At 46.7% G+C, this 15580-nt stretch overlaps 1 protein-coding gene and 1 long non-coding RNA gene across 9 annotated transcripts in view; one reads left to right on the forward strand and one right to left on the reverse strand.

Moving 5' to 3' along the window:
* LOC123770657 (tumor protein 63) overlaps positions 1 to 9906 on the reverse strand; it is a 98285-nt gene extending 88379 nt beyond the window's left edge. For 3 of the 8 annotated variants that reach the window (XR_006774383.2, XM_045762710.2, XM_045762767.2), the window contains exons 1-2: positions 8503 to 8732; positions 4504 to 4998 (exon numbers count right to left, since the gene is read on the reverse strand). Coding sequence is in view for 6 of the 8 variants with exons in the window: in XM_045762710.2 (XP_045618666.1) it covers positions 4504 to 4998; positions 8503 to 8595 (588 nt within the window). In the remaining 2 variants the exon portion in view is untranslated. Of the gene's footprint in view, positions 1 to 2461; positions 2769 to 4503; positions 4999 to 8339; positions 8478 to 8502; positions 8733 to 9432 lie in introns of those variants that run through there. The other 5 variants (XR_011228473.1, XM_045762719.2, XM_045762728.2 and 2 more) reach the window with 5 other exon arrangements.
* LOC138364607 (uncharacterized) lies at positions 8887 to 11770 on the forward strand. Its single transcript, XR_011228474.1, has 2 exons — positions 8887 to 9018; positions 11320 to 11770. It is a non-coding gene; the product is annotated as an uncharacterized lncRNA (long non-coding RNA).
* The last annotated feature ends 3810 nt before the right edge of the window (positions 11771 to 15580 follow it).

Raw genomic sequence — 15580 nt, forward strand, 5'->3', positions numbered from 1 at the left:
CCAGTGGACCCCATACCCATCCTGTGAGTGGTAGTGGACCCCATACCCATCCTGTGGGTGGTAGTGGACCCCATACCCATCTTGTGGGTGCCAGTGGACCCTATACCTATTAATTAAGTGGGCGTCGGTGGAAAGTTTACAATCACTCACAAATGTGTACTAGCCTACTGTAGGTAAACTGGGGGATAATTTACCAAAATTTCTGGTAGTAGATAATTTTTAACAAAGTGCACATTTCTTGGCCTGTCCTCATTGTGTAGTTCTATAGTTGTGACTAGCTGTACCCGTAGGTATATAAAAACACTCGCCTATTCAAATGCAACGTTGTGTCAAAATTCCAAAGCAATCGGTGAAGAGGTTTCGAAGATTTCTCTCAATAGTTTTTCAAAAGAAGCGTGTTTTTCTTCCGTCACAGACGTGCCATCAATATAGTGTGTGTATAAACCCGCTCGGGTGCGAATGGAGCGTTGTGTGAAAATCTCAAAGCAATCGGTGAAGAACTTTCGGAGATTAGCGAATATGAACAAACGATCATTTCCATTTTTATTTATATAGATATTGATGATGAGTCACAATAACGTGGCTGAAGAATGTTGACCAGTCCACACACTAGAAGGTGGAGAGGACCATGTTTAGGTCCGTCCAGGACCACGTTTAGGTCCGTCCAGGACCACGTTTAGGTCCGTCCAGGACCACGTTTAGGTCCGTCCAGGACCATGTTTAGGTCCGTCCAGGACCACGTTTAGGTCCGTCCAGGACCACGTTTAGGTCCGTCCAGGACCACGTTTAGGTCCGTCCAGGACCACGTTTAGGTCCGTCCAGGACCACGTTTAGGTCCGTCCAGGACCACGTTTAGGTCCGTCCAGGACCAAATTTAGGTCCGTCCAGGAACATTATCAAGTCGACTATGATAATGGTCAATCAACTTGATAATGATCCAGGACGGACCGAAACGTTGTGGTCAATGTCTCTAGTGTGTGGTGTGGTCAATGTCTCTAGTGTGTGGTATGGTCAATGTCTAGTGTGTGGTGTAGTCAATGTCTCTAGTGTGCGGTGTGGTCAATGTCTCTAGTGTGTGGTGTAGGCAATGTCTCTAGTGTGTGGTGTAGTCAATGTCTCTAGTGTGTGGTGTGGTCAATGTCTCTAGTGTGTGGTGTAGTCAATGTCTCTAGTGTGCGGTGTGGTCAATGTCTCTAGTGTGTGGTGTGGTCAATGTCTCTAGTGTGTGGTGTAGTCAATGTCTCTAGTGTGTGGTGTGGTCAATGTCTCTAGTGTGTGGTATGGTCAATGTCTAGTGTGTGGTGTAGTCAATGTCTAGTGTGTGGTGTGGTCAATGTCTCTAGTGTGTGGTGTGGTCAATGTCTCTAGTGTGCGGTGTGGTCAATGCCTCTAGTGTGTGGTGTGGTCAATGTCTCTAGTGTGTGGTGTAGTCAATGTCTCTAGTGTGTGGTGTAGTCAATGTCTCTAGTGTGTGGTGTGGTCAATGTCTCTAGTGTGTGGTGTGGTCAATGTCTCTAGTGTGTGGTGTGGTCAATGTCTCTAGTGTGTGGTGTGGTCAATGTCTCTAGTGTGTGGTGTGGTCAATGTCTCTAGTGTGTGGTGTGGTCAATGTCTCTAGTGTGTGGTGTGGTCAATGTCTCTAGTGTGTGGTGTGGTCAATGTCTCTAGTGTGTGGTGTGGTCAATGTCTCTAGTGTGTGGTGTGGTCAATGTCTCTAGTGTGTGGTGTGGTCAATGTCTCTAGTGTGTGGTGTGGTCAATGTCTCTAGTGTGTGGTGTGGTCAATGTCTCTAGTGTGTGGTGTGGTCAATGTCTCTAGTGTGTGGTGTGGTCAATGTCTCTAGTGTGTGGTGTGGTCAATGTCTCTAGTGTGTGGTGTGGTCAATGTCTCTAGTGTGTGGTGTGGTCAATGTCTCTAGTGTGTGGTGTGGTCAATGTCTCTAGTGTGTGGTGTGGTCAATGTCTCTAGTGTGTGGTGTGGTCAATGTCTCTAGTGTGTGGTGTGGTCAATGTCTCTAGTGTGTGGTGTGGTCAATGTCTCTAGTGTGTGGTGTGGTCAATGTCTCTAGTGTGTGGTGTAGTCAATGTCTCTAGTGTGTGGTGTGGTCAATGTCTCTAGTGTGTTGGCGAATGTTCTTGACTGATCACTTCGGCACTCTATCCATTAAAGATACCAGTTGATTGACAGTTGAGAGGGGGGACCAAAGAGCCAGAGCTCAACCCCCGCAAACACAACAAGGTGAGTATTAACTTGTCCAAGAGAACTGTGTTGTGTGGCCTCTTGTTCGAGTACCATTACAAATACGGGAAACACTGAGTGTAGCCGTGAGTTATAAAGGTCACTATCTTACCCACTACCGCCCGCCCCCACAGGATGGGGTGCATAATAAATGAACTAACTGTTCCTTCACCAGGGGCCGCCACGGAGAGTGAGCAAACCCCGGTCAAGAGTAGAGGCTCACCTTGACAGGGAGAGGAGCCGTGTCGGAGAGGAGCCGTGTCGGAGAGGAGCCGTGTCGGAGAGGAGCCATGTCGGAGACGAGCCGTGTCAGAGAGGAGCCGTGTCGGAGAGGAGCCGTGACGGAGAGGAGCCGCGTCGGAGAGGAGCCGCTTGGGAGAGGAGCGGTGTGGAGGTGACTGAGGCGTGAGGGAGACAGGTCGTCCTGGGCAGCAGCACCCCACCACCGCCCCTCTGGGCCGGCCTCTCCCACACTAGACGTGTTCCAACAAGCGCCACCCCGCCTCGCTGACACACCCTCAACTGCCACCACACGGAGACGGGTACACACAATACTGACACTCATGACAAGATGAACAGGGATACAAGATTCCGAAGCCTCAGTACTAACATTCAGATCCACCTATATAGGGCTCTAGTTCGGCCGCATCTAGAGTATCCCCCAGTACCACAACACACCATAAAGAAAACTAACATGCAGAAACTGCAAGCAGTACAAAATAAGGCGCTAAGGAGAGCAGCAAAACACCGTCCACCATATGATCAGACAATCCAAGAGCTCCATGAACTCCTGAACACACAGCCACTAAACATCAGACTGCAGCACCAAGCCATCAGGGTGTGGAACACCCCGCTCCCACAGCTGGTGGCCCAAGATGAGACGCCCCACTCCCACAGCTGGTGGTCCAAGATGAGACGCCCCACTCCCACAGCTGGTGGCCCAAGATGAGACGCCCCACTCCCACAGCTGGTGGCCCAAGATGAGACGCCCCACTCCCACAGCTGGTGGCCCAAGATGAGACGCCCCACTCCCACAGCTGGTGGCCCAAGATGAGACGCCCCACTCCCACAGCTGGTGGCCCAAGATGAGACGCCCCACTCCCACAGCTGGTGGCCCAAGATGAGACGCCCCACTCCCACAGCTGGTGGCCCAAGATGAGACGCCCCACTCCCACAGCTGGTGGCCCAAGATGAGACGCCCCACTCCCACAGCTGGTGGCCCAAGATGAGACGCCCCACTCCCACAGCTGGTGGCCCAAGATGAGACGCCCCACTCCCACAGCTGGTGGCCCAAGATGAAACGCCCCACTCCCACAGCTGGTGGCCCAAGATGAGACGTCCCACTCCCACAGCTGGTGGCCCAAGATGAGACGTCCCGCTCCCACAGCTGGTGGCCCATGAGCCGCAATTTACTAGATGCAAACCCCGCCCCACAGTACCTAATTCCCAGATGAAATACTGACCAGATATCCTTCCCCCCCATTAATTGGAAAAATTGAGTATGTATGTGTGTCCGTATGTGAATGCATATGTATACGGGTATATATGTATAGGTGTATGAATAACTCAATAAATAATAATAATAATAAAGAGCCTTAAACAGAACATGTGTGGAAGGATCGGAGTGTGTATATTTGAATGCTACACAGTATTCATCTATGGACATCCATATATGGTGAAACACATGTGAAGAACCTCTCACACACTCACAGCTCCCTGACAAGAGGGAGCCAGCTTAGCTTAGCTGCCAACACCCACACATGGTGTCAGCAAGGCGGACAGCCCGTCTGCTATCATAACATGGTGTCAACAAGGCGGACAGCCCGCCTGCTATCATAACATGGTGTCAGCAAGGCGGACAGCCCGCCTGCTATCATAACATGGTGTCAGCAAGGCGGACAGCCCGCCTGCTATCATAACATGGTGTCAGCAAGGCGGACAGCCCGCCTGCTATCATAACATGGTGTCAGCAAGGCGGACAGCCCGCCTGCTATCATAACATGGTGTCAGCAAGGCGGACAGCCCGCCTGCTATCATAACATGGTGTCAGCAAGGCGGACAGCCCACCTGCTATCATAACATGGTGTCAGCAAGGCGGACAGCCCGCCGCCTGCTGCCATACCTCTCACTGTATTTCCCACTTCTATACTTCCCTTCACCTATGCCTCTCCTTCCTCCTCCTCTCCTGTAACTTGGTGGTGAATGTTGTCGAGGATTAAACTCTGGTGGATAATGAAAGTCATTATAAAAACACAATCCACGTACCACAGATTCCTGATGTCCAGTTGCTGTTAGTTGATAGTTAGTTGACTTTGATGGTACCAGTGTAAAGTGCAATGGGGCTGATGTGTTGGTTACATCTCTTGACTCTGGCATCAGCTGGAGTGTAGGAGCCCCGTCTCCCATCCATGGTTTATTATTGGCTAACAACTGCTCTTGAAGTGGTGTTGGAACCAATGATGTCATTGTATGTGTTGATGTTGCTGGAAGCAATGATGTCATTGTATGTGTTGATGTTGCTGGAAGCAGTGATGTCATTGTATGTGTTGATGTTGCTGGAAGCAGTGATGTCATTGTGGTTGTTGATGATACTGGAAGCAAACAAGTCATTGTTGATGATGACTCATCTACGGCAGCATCTAAGAAATTCTCAGGGACACTCTCAGACACTGAAGGAATAGTCTGAAGGTATTCCGGCACGTTGCCTGAACAACCAAAGTCATCCCAGTTATCCTCATGGAAGCTGCAGTTCTCATCATTCTGGGAAATAAATAAATAAATTATACATTAGTTCATTTATATTTATTCATTAAATTATATACATTATTTTTCACATTTAGCTAGTAGTGAACATGTGAACATGCCTCTTGTTAGCTCTTTATTTCTTTATTCAGACCTTTGTATTATATTTATTGGTGTGTGTGTGTGTGTGTGTGTGTGTGTGTGTGTGTGTGTGTGTGTGTATGTGTGTGTGTGTGTGTGTGTGTGTACTCACCTAGTTGTACTCACCTAGTTGTGCTTGCGGGGGTTGAGCTCTGGCTCTTTGGTCCCGCCTCTCAACCGTCAATCAACAGGTGTACAGATTCCTGAGCCTATCGGGCTCTGTCATATCTACACTTGAAACTGTGTATGGAGTCAGCCTCCACCACATCACCCCCTAATGCATTCCATTTGTCAACCACTCTGACACTAAAAAAGTTCTTTCTAATATCTCTGTGGCTCATTTGGGCACTCAGTTTCCACCTGTGTCCCCTTGTGCGTGTTCCCCTTGTGTTAAATAGACTGTCTTTATCTACCCTATCAATCCCCTTCAGAATCTTGAATGTGGTGATCATGTCCCCCCTAACTCTTCTGTCTTCCAGCGAAGTGAGGTTTAATTCCCGTAGTCTCTCCTCGTAGCTCATACCTCTCAGCTCGGGTACTAGTCTGGTGGCAAACCTTTGAACCTTTTCCAGTTTAGTCTTATCCTTGACTAGATATGGACTCCATGCTGGGGCTGCATACTCCAGGATTGGCCTGACATATGTGGTATACAAAGTTCTGAATGATTCTTTACACAAGTTTCTGAATGCCGTTCGTATGTTGGCCAGCCTGGCATATGCCGCTGATGTTATCCGCTTGATATGTGCTGCAGGAGACAGGTCTGGCGTGATATCAACCCCCAAGTCTTTTTCCTTCTCTGACTCCTGAAGAATTTCCTCTCCCAGATGATACCTTGTATCTGGCCTCCTGCTCCCTACACCTATCTTCATTACATTACATTTGGTTGGGTTAAACTCTAACAACCATTTGTTCGACCATTCCTTCAGCTTGTCTAGGTCTTCTTGAAGCCTCAAACAGTCCTCTTCTGTTTTAATCCTTCTCATATTTTTAGCATCGTCCGCAAACAGTGAGAGAAATGAATCGATACCCTCCGGGAGATCATTTACATATATCAGAAACAAGATAGGACCGAGTACAGAGCCCTATGGGACTCCACAGGGCTCCACAGTGTGTGTGTGTGTGTGTGTGTGTGTGTGTGTGTGTGTGTGTGTGTGTGTGTGTGTGTGTGTGTGTGTGTGTGTACTCACCTAGTAGAGGTAATTATTGGTGCGGGTGTGTGTGTGTGTGTGTAATTACCTAAGTGTAGTTACAGGATGAGAGCTACGCTCGTGGTGTCCCGTCTTCCCAGCACTCTTTGTCATAAAACGCTTTGAAACTACTGACGGTCTTGGCCTCCACCACCTTCTCACCTAACTTGTTCCAACCGTCTACCACTCTGTTTGCGAAAGTGAATTTTCTTATATTTCTTCTGCATCTGTGCTTAGTTTAAATGTATGACCTCTTGTTCTTAAAGTTTCGGGTCTCAGGAAATCTTCCCTGTCGATTTTATCGAATCCTGTTACTATTTTGTATGTAGTGATTATCCCTCACGTGTGCCCCAAAGAATGAGGTGATTTGATAAAATACCATGCCCAAGATTACCAACAGAGTGCCGGCGGGGAGATGGGAATTAGCCTCGGCTACCATCCTCTTTTGTCCGGTCGTGTTGGTCGAGTGGTTAAGGGATCCTGTACATCAGATGTATTGCTTCTGGCAGTATGGGTTCGAGTCACTTCTGGGGTGTGAGTTTTCAGTTGCATATATGCCTGGAGACCGTTCAGGCTTGTTCGCATTTATTTATATATATAGTGTCATATATATATATATATATATATATATATATATATATATATATATATATATATATATATATATATATATATATATATATATATATATATGACACTGAAAACTCACACCCCAGAAGTGACTCTAACCCATACTCCCAGGAGCAACACAACTGGTATGTACAGGACGCCTTAATCCGCTTGACCATCACGACTGGACATAAAGAAGTGATAGCCGAAGCTATATGAACCACTTCCCCGCCGGCACTTGGATGGTAATCTTGGGCATGGCATTTTATCAAATCACCAATATAGCATATAGTCCTGGGGACCATTCAGGCTTGTTCGCATTTGTGTTTCTCACGTGTGCCCCAAAGAATGACGTGATTTGATAAAATGCCATGCCCAAGATTACCATCCGAGTGCCGGCGGGGAAGTGGTTCATATAGCTTCGGCTATCACTTCTTTATGTCCAGTCGTGATGGTCAAGCGGATTAAGGCGTCCTGTACATACCAGTTGCGTTGCTCCTGGGAGTATGGGTTCGAGTCACTTCTGGGGTGAGTTTTCAGTCGCTTATAGTCCAGGGGACCATTCAGGCTTGTTCGCATTATATATATATATGTCGTACCTAGTAGCCAGAACTCACTTCTCAGCCTACTATTCAAGGCCCGATTTGCCTATTAAGCCAAGTTTTCATGAATTAATGTTTTTTCGTCTACCTAATCTACCTAACCTAACCTAACCTAGCTTTTTTTGGCTACCTAACCTAACCTTACCTATATATATAGGTTAGGTTAGGTTAGGTAGGGTTGGTTAGGTTCGGTCATATATCTACGTTAATTTTAACTCCAATAAAAAAAATTGACCTCATACATAGTGAAAAGGGCAGCTTTATCATTTCATAAGAAAAAAATTATAGTAAATATATTAATTCAGGAAAACTTGGCTTATTAGGCAAATCGGGCCTTGAATAGTAGGCTGAGAAGTGAGTTCTGGCTACTAGGTACGACATATATATATATATATATATATATATATATATATATATATATATATATATTATTAAATATGACCGAAAAAGTAAGATTAATAATTCTAACACGAATTTTCTCAATCTTTCGTACATTACGCTTCACTGTTGGAGGTAAATCAAAAATCAATTCTCCAAAATTCATTTTTATTTTAAAGACTAGAAATAAAAATGAATTTTGGAGAATTGATTTTTGATTTACCTCCAACAGTGAAGCGTAATGTACGAAAGATTGAGAAAATTCGTGTTAGAATTATTAATCTTACTTTTTCGGTCATATTTAATAATATATGTCTAGAGGAAAGACTGCTACCAAAATATACTAATATATATATATATATATATATATATATATATATATATATATATATATATATATATATATATATATATAGCTTGTATCACTAAAAATATATATTACCTTTGCTTTTGAAGAATAGAAAAAGAAATCATGGTTATTATCTGGCCGCATCCACATTTTAGCAAAGTACTTGTATGTATCAAAGATGTTGAGCTAAGATGCTCTACGGTCACCCGCTAGATAGTCAATGGTGCCAGAGAATATGTAAGCGGCCGCGCCTCACCCGTGTAAGATGGTCCAACATAAACGTTCGCCCTGGCACCTTCTCCCCGCTGATTGGTTGGCGGGGACATGACGCCACAGATGGCGCCAACATAATCGTCGTTGATTGGCTGGCGAGTCCATGACATCAGAGATGACGCGACATACACCTTCACCGTTCATTGGCTCTCGCGTTCATGACGTCACAGATGAAAACAAACACGCTAAGACACGTGTACGCTACCCCGCCCGGTACACACACCAGGAGCCTCTATGTACCCTCCAGCCTACACCTGCAGCCTACACCAGCAGCCTACACGTCCAGCCTACACCTCCAGCCAACACCTGCAGCCTACACCTGCAGTCTACACTTGCAGCCTACACCAGCAGCCTACACGTCCAGCCTACACCTCCAGCCAACACCTGCAGCCTACACTTGCAGCCTACACCTCCAGCCTGCACCTCCAGCCTGCACCTCCAGCCTACACCTCCAGCCTGCTCCTCCAGCCTACACCTCCAGCCTGCACCTCCAGCCTAAGTATTTAAGTGTGGAGAGGAAGCCTTATATATCTGGGTGGCCGTTATAACTAGAGTTATCTTATTGTTGTAATTCCTCCTCTATAGTGAATACTTACACATGTGAGGTAATTATGAGGTGTGGCTATGGGAGTGGTGGCGGCACCAGCTATGTGTAGTTGTATATATGTGGCTTACACATGTGGCCGCTTATAGGTTGGACCAGTGATATTATAAGTGATTGAATCATTTGAATTATGTGCACACTTCCTGGTGGTCAAAGTTGCTGACACTGGTGCCTGAGAGTGGCTCTACACCCTCATGATAACACATATATACATACATACATATACACCCTCATGATAACACATATACCTACATATAGAGCCTCATGATAACACATATACAGTATACACACATACACACGAAGGTTCACCTGGGTGCGAGTGGCTGGGACACTGAAGGGGCCGGGCTCCTGGACGTTGGTGGGCAGATGCTCCCACAGCGACAACTCACACATGACGCTGCTGTATAATGCAATATACAGTAGACGCTGCTGTATAATGCAGTATACTGTAGCTATAATGTTGCTAAGTGACGGCACTAGTGTAGGCACACTAGGGTGTTGACGAGAGTGGGGACTGACGGCACCTCCCTCCCTGGTTGCTGTAGCGTCACTGACACCCACACACGGCAGCAGGTAGCTTCACTACGGCGCCCTCACGTCGTACACCATGACGACATCCCTCACCCTCAATTATCATTCCTGTTACATTACAAGGAACATTATAACATGTAACATGTGTACGGCATTTGCTATCGTATCTGGTGTTTTAAAGGCAAATGTAATTATACAGGTATTGTATACGGGGTGGACAGCGATAGGCTAGACCCTACGTCAGGCACCGAGGTGAGACTTCATGAATCAACCTGCAGACCCGAGATGTGTCCAGCCCTGAGGGGGGGGGGGGGGTGATGTGTCCAGCCCTGAGGGGGGGGGTGATGTGTCCAGCCCTGAGGGGGGGGGTGATGTGTCCAGCCCTGAGGGGGGGGGGTGATGTGTCCAGCCCTGAGGGGGGGGGGGTGATGTGTCCAGCCCTGAGGGGCGTGGGCGGGGCGAGGGTGGGTGTGGGGCGTGGGCGGCAGCAACAGCTGGGGCTGGGACTGAGACAGCAGCTATGGGGCAGGAGGCAGCTAGGACGGGCAGGCTGGAGCAGTGTTCACTACAGGACTAACAGTTGACAGCTGTGTGTGTCAACATGACGCAATATTCCCCTGTTGTGTCACTACCCCAGCTGGTGACCCCCAGGCCGACCCCAGCTGGTGACCCCCAGGCCGACCCCAGCTGGTGACCCCCAGGCCGACCCCAGCTGGTCACCCCCAGGCCGACCCCCCTGGCCGACCCCAGCTGGTGACCCCCAGGCCGACCCCAGCTGGTCACCCCCAGGCCGACCCCAGCTGGTCAGCCCCAGGCCGACCCCAGCTGGTCACCCCCCAGGCCGACCCCAGCTGGTCACCCCGAGGCCGACCCCAGCTGGTGACCCCCAGGCCGACCCCAGCTGGTGACCCCCAGGCCAACCCCAGCTACTGACACCCCCTCGCTTGTAACACCCATGACCCCCCCCCCCCCCTTAGAGTTCACACCCAGGGAAGCCTTCTCCAAGAGGTCAGCCCAGATAACCTCTGGATTATCTTGTATGTTGATGAAAAAATTCCTGGGTTAGTCTTAGTCAGCTAGTTTCAAGTATGTAATATTTCATGATACTCTTGTCAAACATTGCAAGGGAATTAGACCCCAGATTCTTATGTGTAAACATCCATGGATCTCCCCCTTTTGGCCAGGTCAGAGGTCAGTCACACACGTAATTAATAACTCCTCTCTTGAAGAGTGTAAGGTGAATGTCAAACAAGCTTAATTAAATATTCTTAAGTGTTTGTGCACGTGTGGCCCGACCCCCTTGCATTTTTGGTGTAGGTAGCAACAGCAAATCACTCCCTTCCCCCCTCTTGGGGTAGTATGTAGAGGTCCTGTAGAGACTTAGTTTGAATAGAGTGCGGGATACTGGGGTCGAGAGAGGGTCTGTGAAGAACATCTCACAGCCAGGGAGAGACAGTGAATCCACCGGATGGAGAGACAGAGGTCTTACGGTAATGTGTGTGATCTCTGAGGTTTTGTTCCATGTCTAAATTTCTTAGCTCTTGGCCAGTGTTAGAGTAGGATTTATAAGTGGTGATTAGCATAATTTTGTTCTCAATAAACTCGTGTTAAATTATCTATCTATCTATCATCGTTAATATCTATCTATCTATCTATCATCGATAGATACAGCGATAGCATCGACATCTGCGAGGCACTACACATCAAAAAGTCAACACCAGCAATCAACAGCCAATTAATGCACAACTATATTCTACCCACTTCAAGACTCCGTACCAATATAGAAGTATCAAGAGGAAGTATGGGCCAATAGGCCCTCTGCAGTTACTTCCATTCTAATGCTCTCATATCCAATTTATACCCCCTTGCACCGTGTTCTGTCTTGTGTTGGTCAAAAGTTTGTTCACCTCATCCAAAACTGTTTCAACATATCACCTCACCCAAATGCGAGTATATAAGACAAGCTGTTTAGCATTAGAATTAGTAAAACTCTGTTAAGTGTTTTCAGGTTACAAGTTGTGTGTGTGTAAACTAAACTCTTTGAAAATGTAATAAGTTATTAAGAAACGTGTTCAAGCGTCGCATCAGACTACAAATAAAAATGAATTTTGGAGAATTGATTTTTCAATTACCATCGACAGTAAAAAGAAACATAAGAAATATTGAGAAAATTCGTGTTAGAAATATATATATATATATATATATATATATATATATATATATATATATATATATATATATATATATATATATATATATATATATATATGAATGCTGTTTTAAACGCGAGGAAAGAGATTTACCAGAGTAGAATGATTCTACTCTGCTCTGATGAATGGCGAATTAGCCGAAAACGCGTTAAGCATTTTCTATTTTTCACATGTGGTTATTCTGCATATATATATATATATATATATATATAAAATCCGTGCATAAAAAGTGGTTTTATATCATATAAAATGAATTGTATTAATATTATTATTATGACTGATAATATTCGGCCACAGAGCGCCTCAAGCTACCCGCCGAAGCCATAAATGCCAAAACTCTGTTAACATTTAAAGAACAGCTGGAAAAGATCATCAAGGCAAATGGGGGGTTTTCGACAAGCCACCGTCATGCTGTCCACATGGGGGCCACTATAGTGGTAGTGGCGCCGTCATGCTGTCCACATGGGGGCCACTATAGTGGTAGTGGCGCCGTCATGCTGTCCACATGGGGGCCACTATAGTGGTAGTGGCGCCGTCATGCTGTCCGCATGGAGGCCACTATAGTGGTAGTGGCGCCGTCATGCTGTCCACAAGGGGGCACTATAGTGGTAGTGGCGCCGTCATGGGGGCCACTATAGTGGTAGTGGCGTCGTCATGGGGGCCACTATAGTGGTAGTGGCGCCGTCATGGGGGCCACTATAGTGGTAGTGGCGCCGTCATGGGGGCCACTATAGTGGTAGTGGCGCCGTCATGGGGGCCACTATAGTGGTAGTGGCGCCGTCATGCTGTCCGCATGGAGGCCACTATAGTGGTAGTGGCGCCGTCATGCTGTCCACAAGGGGGCACTATAGTGCTATAGTGGCGCCGTCATGCTGTCCACAAGGGGGCACTATAGTGCTATAGTGGCGCCGTCATGCTGTCCGCATGGAGGCCACTATAGTGGTAGTGGCGCCGTCATGCTGTCCACAAGGGGGCACTATAGTGCTATAGTGGCGCCGTCATGCTGTCCGCATGGAGGCCACTATAGTGGTAGTGGCGCCGTCATGCTGTCCACATGGGAGCCACTATAGTGGTAGTGGCGCCGTCATGCTGTCCACATGGGAGCCACTATAGTGGTAGTGGCGCCGTCATGCTGTCCACACGGGGGCCACTATAGTGGTAGTGGCGCCGTCATGCTGTCCACACGGGGGCCACTATAGTGGTAGTGGCGCCGTCATGGGGGCCACTATAGTGGTAGTGGCGCTGTCATGGGGGCCACTATAGTGGTAGTGGCGCTGTCATGGGGGCCACTATAGTGGTAGTGGCGCCGTCATGGGGGCCACTATAGTGGTAGTGGCGCCGTCATGGGGGCCACTATAGTGCTATAGTGGCGCCGTCATGGGGGCCACTATAGTGCTATAGTGGCGCCGTCATGGGGGCCACTATAGTGCTATAGTGGCGCCGTCATGGGGGCCACTATAGTGCTATAGTGGCGCCGTCATGGGAGCCACTATAGTGCTATAGTGGCGCCGTCATGGGGGCCACTATAGTGGCGCCGTCATGGGGCCACTATAGTGCTATAGTGGCGCCGTCATGGGGGCCACTATAGTGCTATAGTGGCGCCGTCAGGTAAACTGAGGTGAGCTACAGGTGGCTCCAGCCGTCCACTTACCAGATGTACGATGATTCCTGCTTCCCTGTCATTTAAACTAGCATAGTAGCACTGCAGGATTATTATGTGAATTTACCTGAGAGCCACTAACACTAGAGGCCATGACGAGGACAAGAAGCCGGCGGCTTGTCGAAGGTCCCTCCATTTGCCTTGGTGATATTTTCCAGTTAAAAGTTAACAGTGTTGGCATTTACGGCTTCGGCGGATAGAGGGTTCCATGGGATTATAACTCTGTGGGTAATAAAACATCTCCTATTCTTAGTCCTACATTAGGCATAGTGAAATCGACACCAGTAATTCCATCTATCATCATACTATCATGCAAGAGGAGCCACACATCTATGGATCATCCAATAATATCAGCAGACCTCTAGATGTTACTGTAGCGGACGATTATGTTACGTTGTTGAGTAGATTAGTTACACAGTATTTAGTGGGTTTTCATATTTATTTAGTAGTCCTGGCTACAGCAGTGTCGTAGACGTTGAGACGGAGCTTGGAGCAGAGCAGAGAGCTGAGTGTGGCCAGAGTCGCGGAGCTCTATGTGGGAGAGCGTTGTAGCTTAGTTTAGTTAGTTTAGTTCATTTATCATGCACCCCATAACCATCTTGTGGGCGGTAGTGGAAAGGGTTACAGAGGCACATAATGGGCTCAGGGACTGAACCCCACAATTTATTTAACTAAGCAAGTTACAATCTTGATGAGCTAGTTACAAAATTCAGTATTAGTCGTCACATCATAAATGGGTTCAAGATCGACCACAAGTACAGTTTCTAAATTAAGCAACTGATGTAAATGGTTTTTTTTTAATTTGAATTTTTGACATATGTGGAGAGCTAGTGTCACAATTGATATGTTTGTCCTGCACACCGCCCCCCATCCAGTGGGCAGCGGTGGATAGGTTACAATCACTCAGTTACTGCCTACAGTTAGCAAACTGGGGATATTTGGCTAAAATTTCTGGTAGCAGATCATTTTGAATGAAATATTGACACATCGCTGGAACATTGGTTATAGAATTGTCTCTGAATTCACGTATCTTTTCGCACTCCATCACATAGTGACGGAGGGTGTGCGAATAATTTTGTTGACACAGTTTACATTTGGTCAGGTCTACATCAGCAGATAATGAGAATTCCCAGAGATACTATGAATGACACATCACCACCAGAAACCAAAAAACTCTCATTCAGGCTACATAGTGAATCAGCTTTAGGCAATCTCTCTAATGCACTTCACAATATTAACTGGGAATCTGAATTTAATAATTCACAGGATATAAACTCATCAACTAACCTCTTTCTCTCCAAAACTCTAAGCCTCTACAACACTCACTGTCCCCTCCCTACCAAACAAGTAACTGATAAAAGAAAAAATAACCCGTGGCTCACAAATGGCATAATTAAATCAATCAACAAAAAACATGAATACGAAAAGAAATTTAGGGGTGGCCTAGTTTCAATGGAAGTAGTTAAAAGGTACTCATCAGTGCTTACCAGTATCATAAGAAAAGCAAAACTTTCGTATTATGAGACTAGATTCAAAGAAGCAAAAGGCAACATGAAAAGCACATGGAATACCATCTCTAACATCCTGGGAACTAAACAACACTCCCACAACCAGATAACACTCTCTAAGGATGGCCTTACACTGTCATCTGACTTAGAAATGGCGAATTAATTTAATAGCTTCTTTTCATCGATTGGTGCTAACCTTGCAAGTAAAATCCCACAGACTCAGACACATATCAACACATATCTCTCAGGCAGCTATCCAAACTCTCTTCTCCTCTCACCAGTCAGCCCGTCAGATGTTGTGTCCATCATACACTCACTAAAAACCAAAGCTGGGAACATCAGTGAAATCCCATCCATTGTATACAAGAGCGCCTCCCATGCCCTTGCACCACCTATAGCTCTGCTGTTCAACAAATCCCTTGAGTGTCATACCTTCCCTGATATCTTTAAAAACGCAAGAGTAACGCCAGTTCATAAAGGAGGTAATCCGTCAGACATAAACAACTACAGACCAATATCGAACCTACCCATACTATCAAAAATATTTG

Source organism: Procambarus clarkii, chromosome 14 (genome assembly GCF_040958095.1).
Source record: "Procambarus clarkii isolate CNS0578487 chromosome 14, FALCON_Pclarkii_2.0, whole genome shotgun sequence".
NCBI classification, from domain to species: Eukaryota; Metazoa; Arthropoda; class Malacostraca; order Decapoda; family Cambaridae; genus Procambarus; species Procambarus clarkii.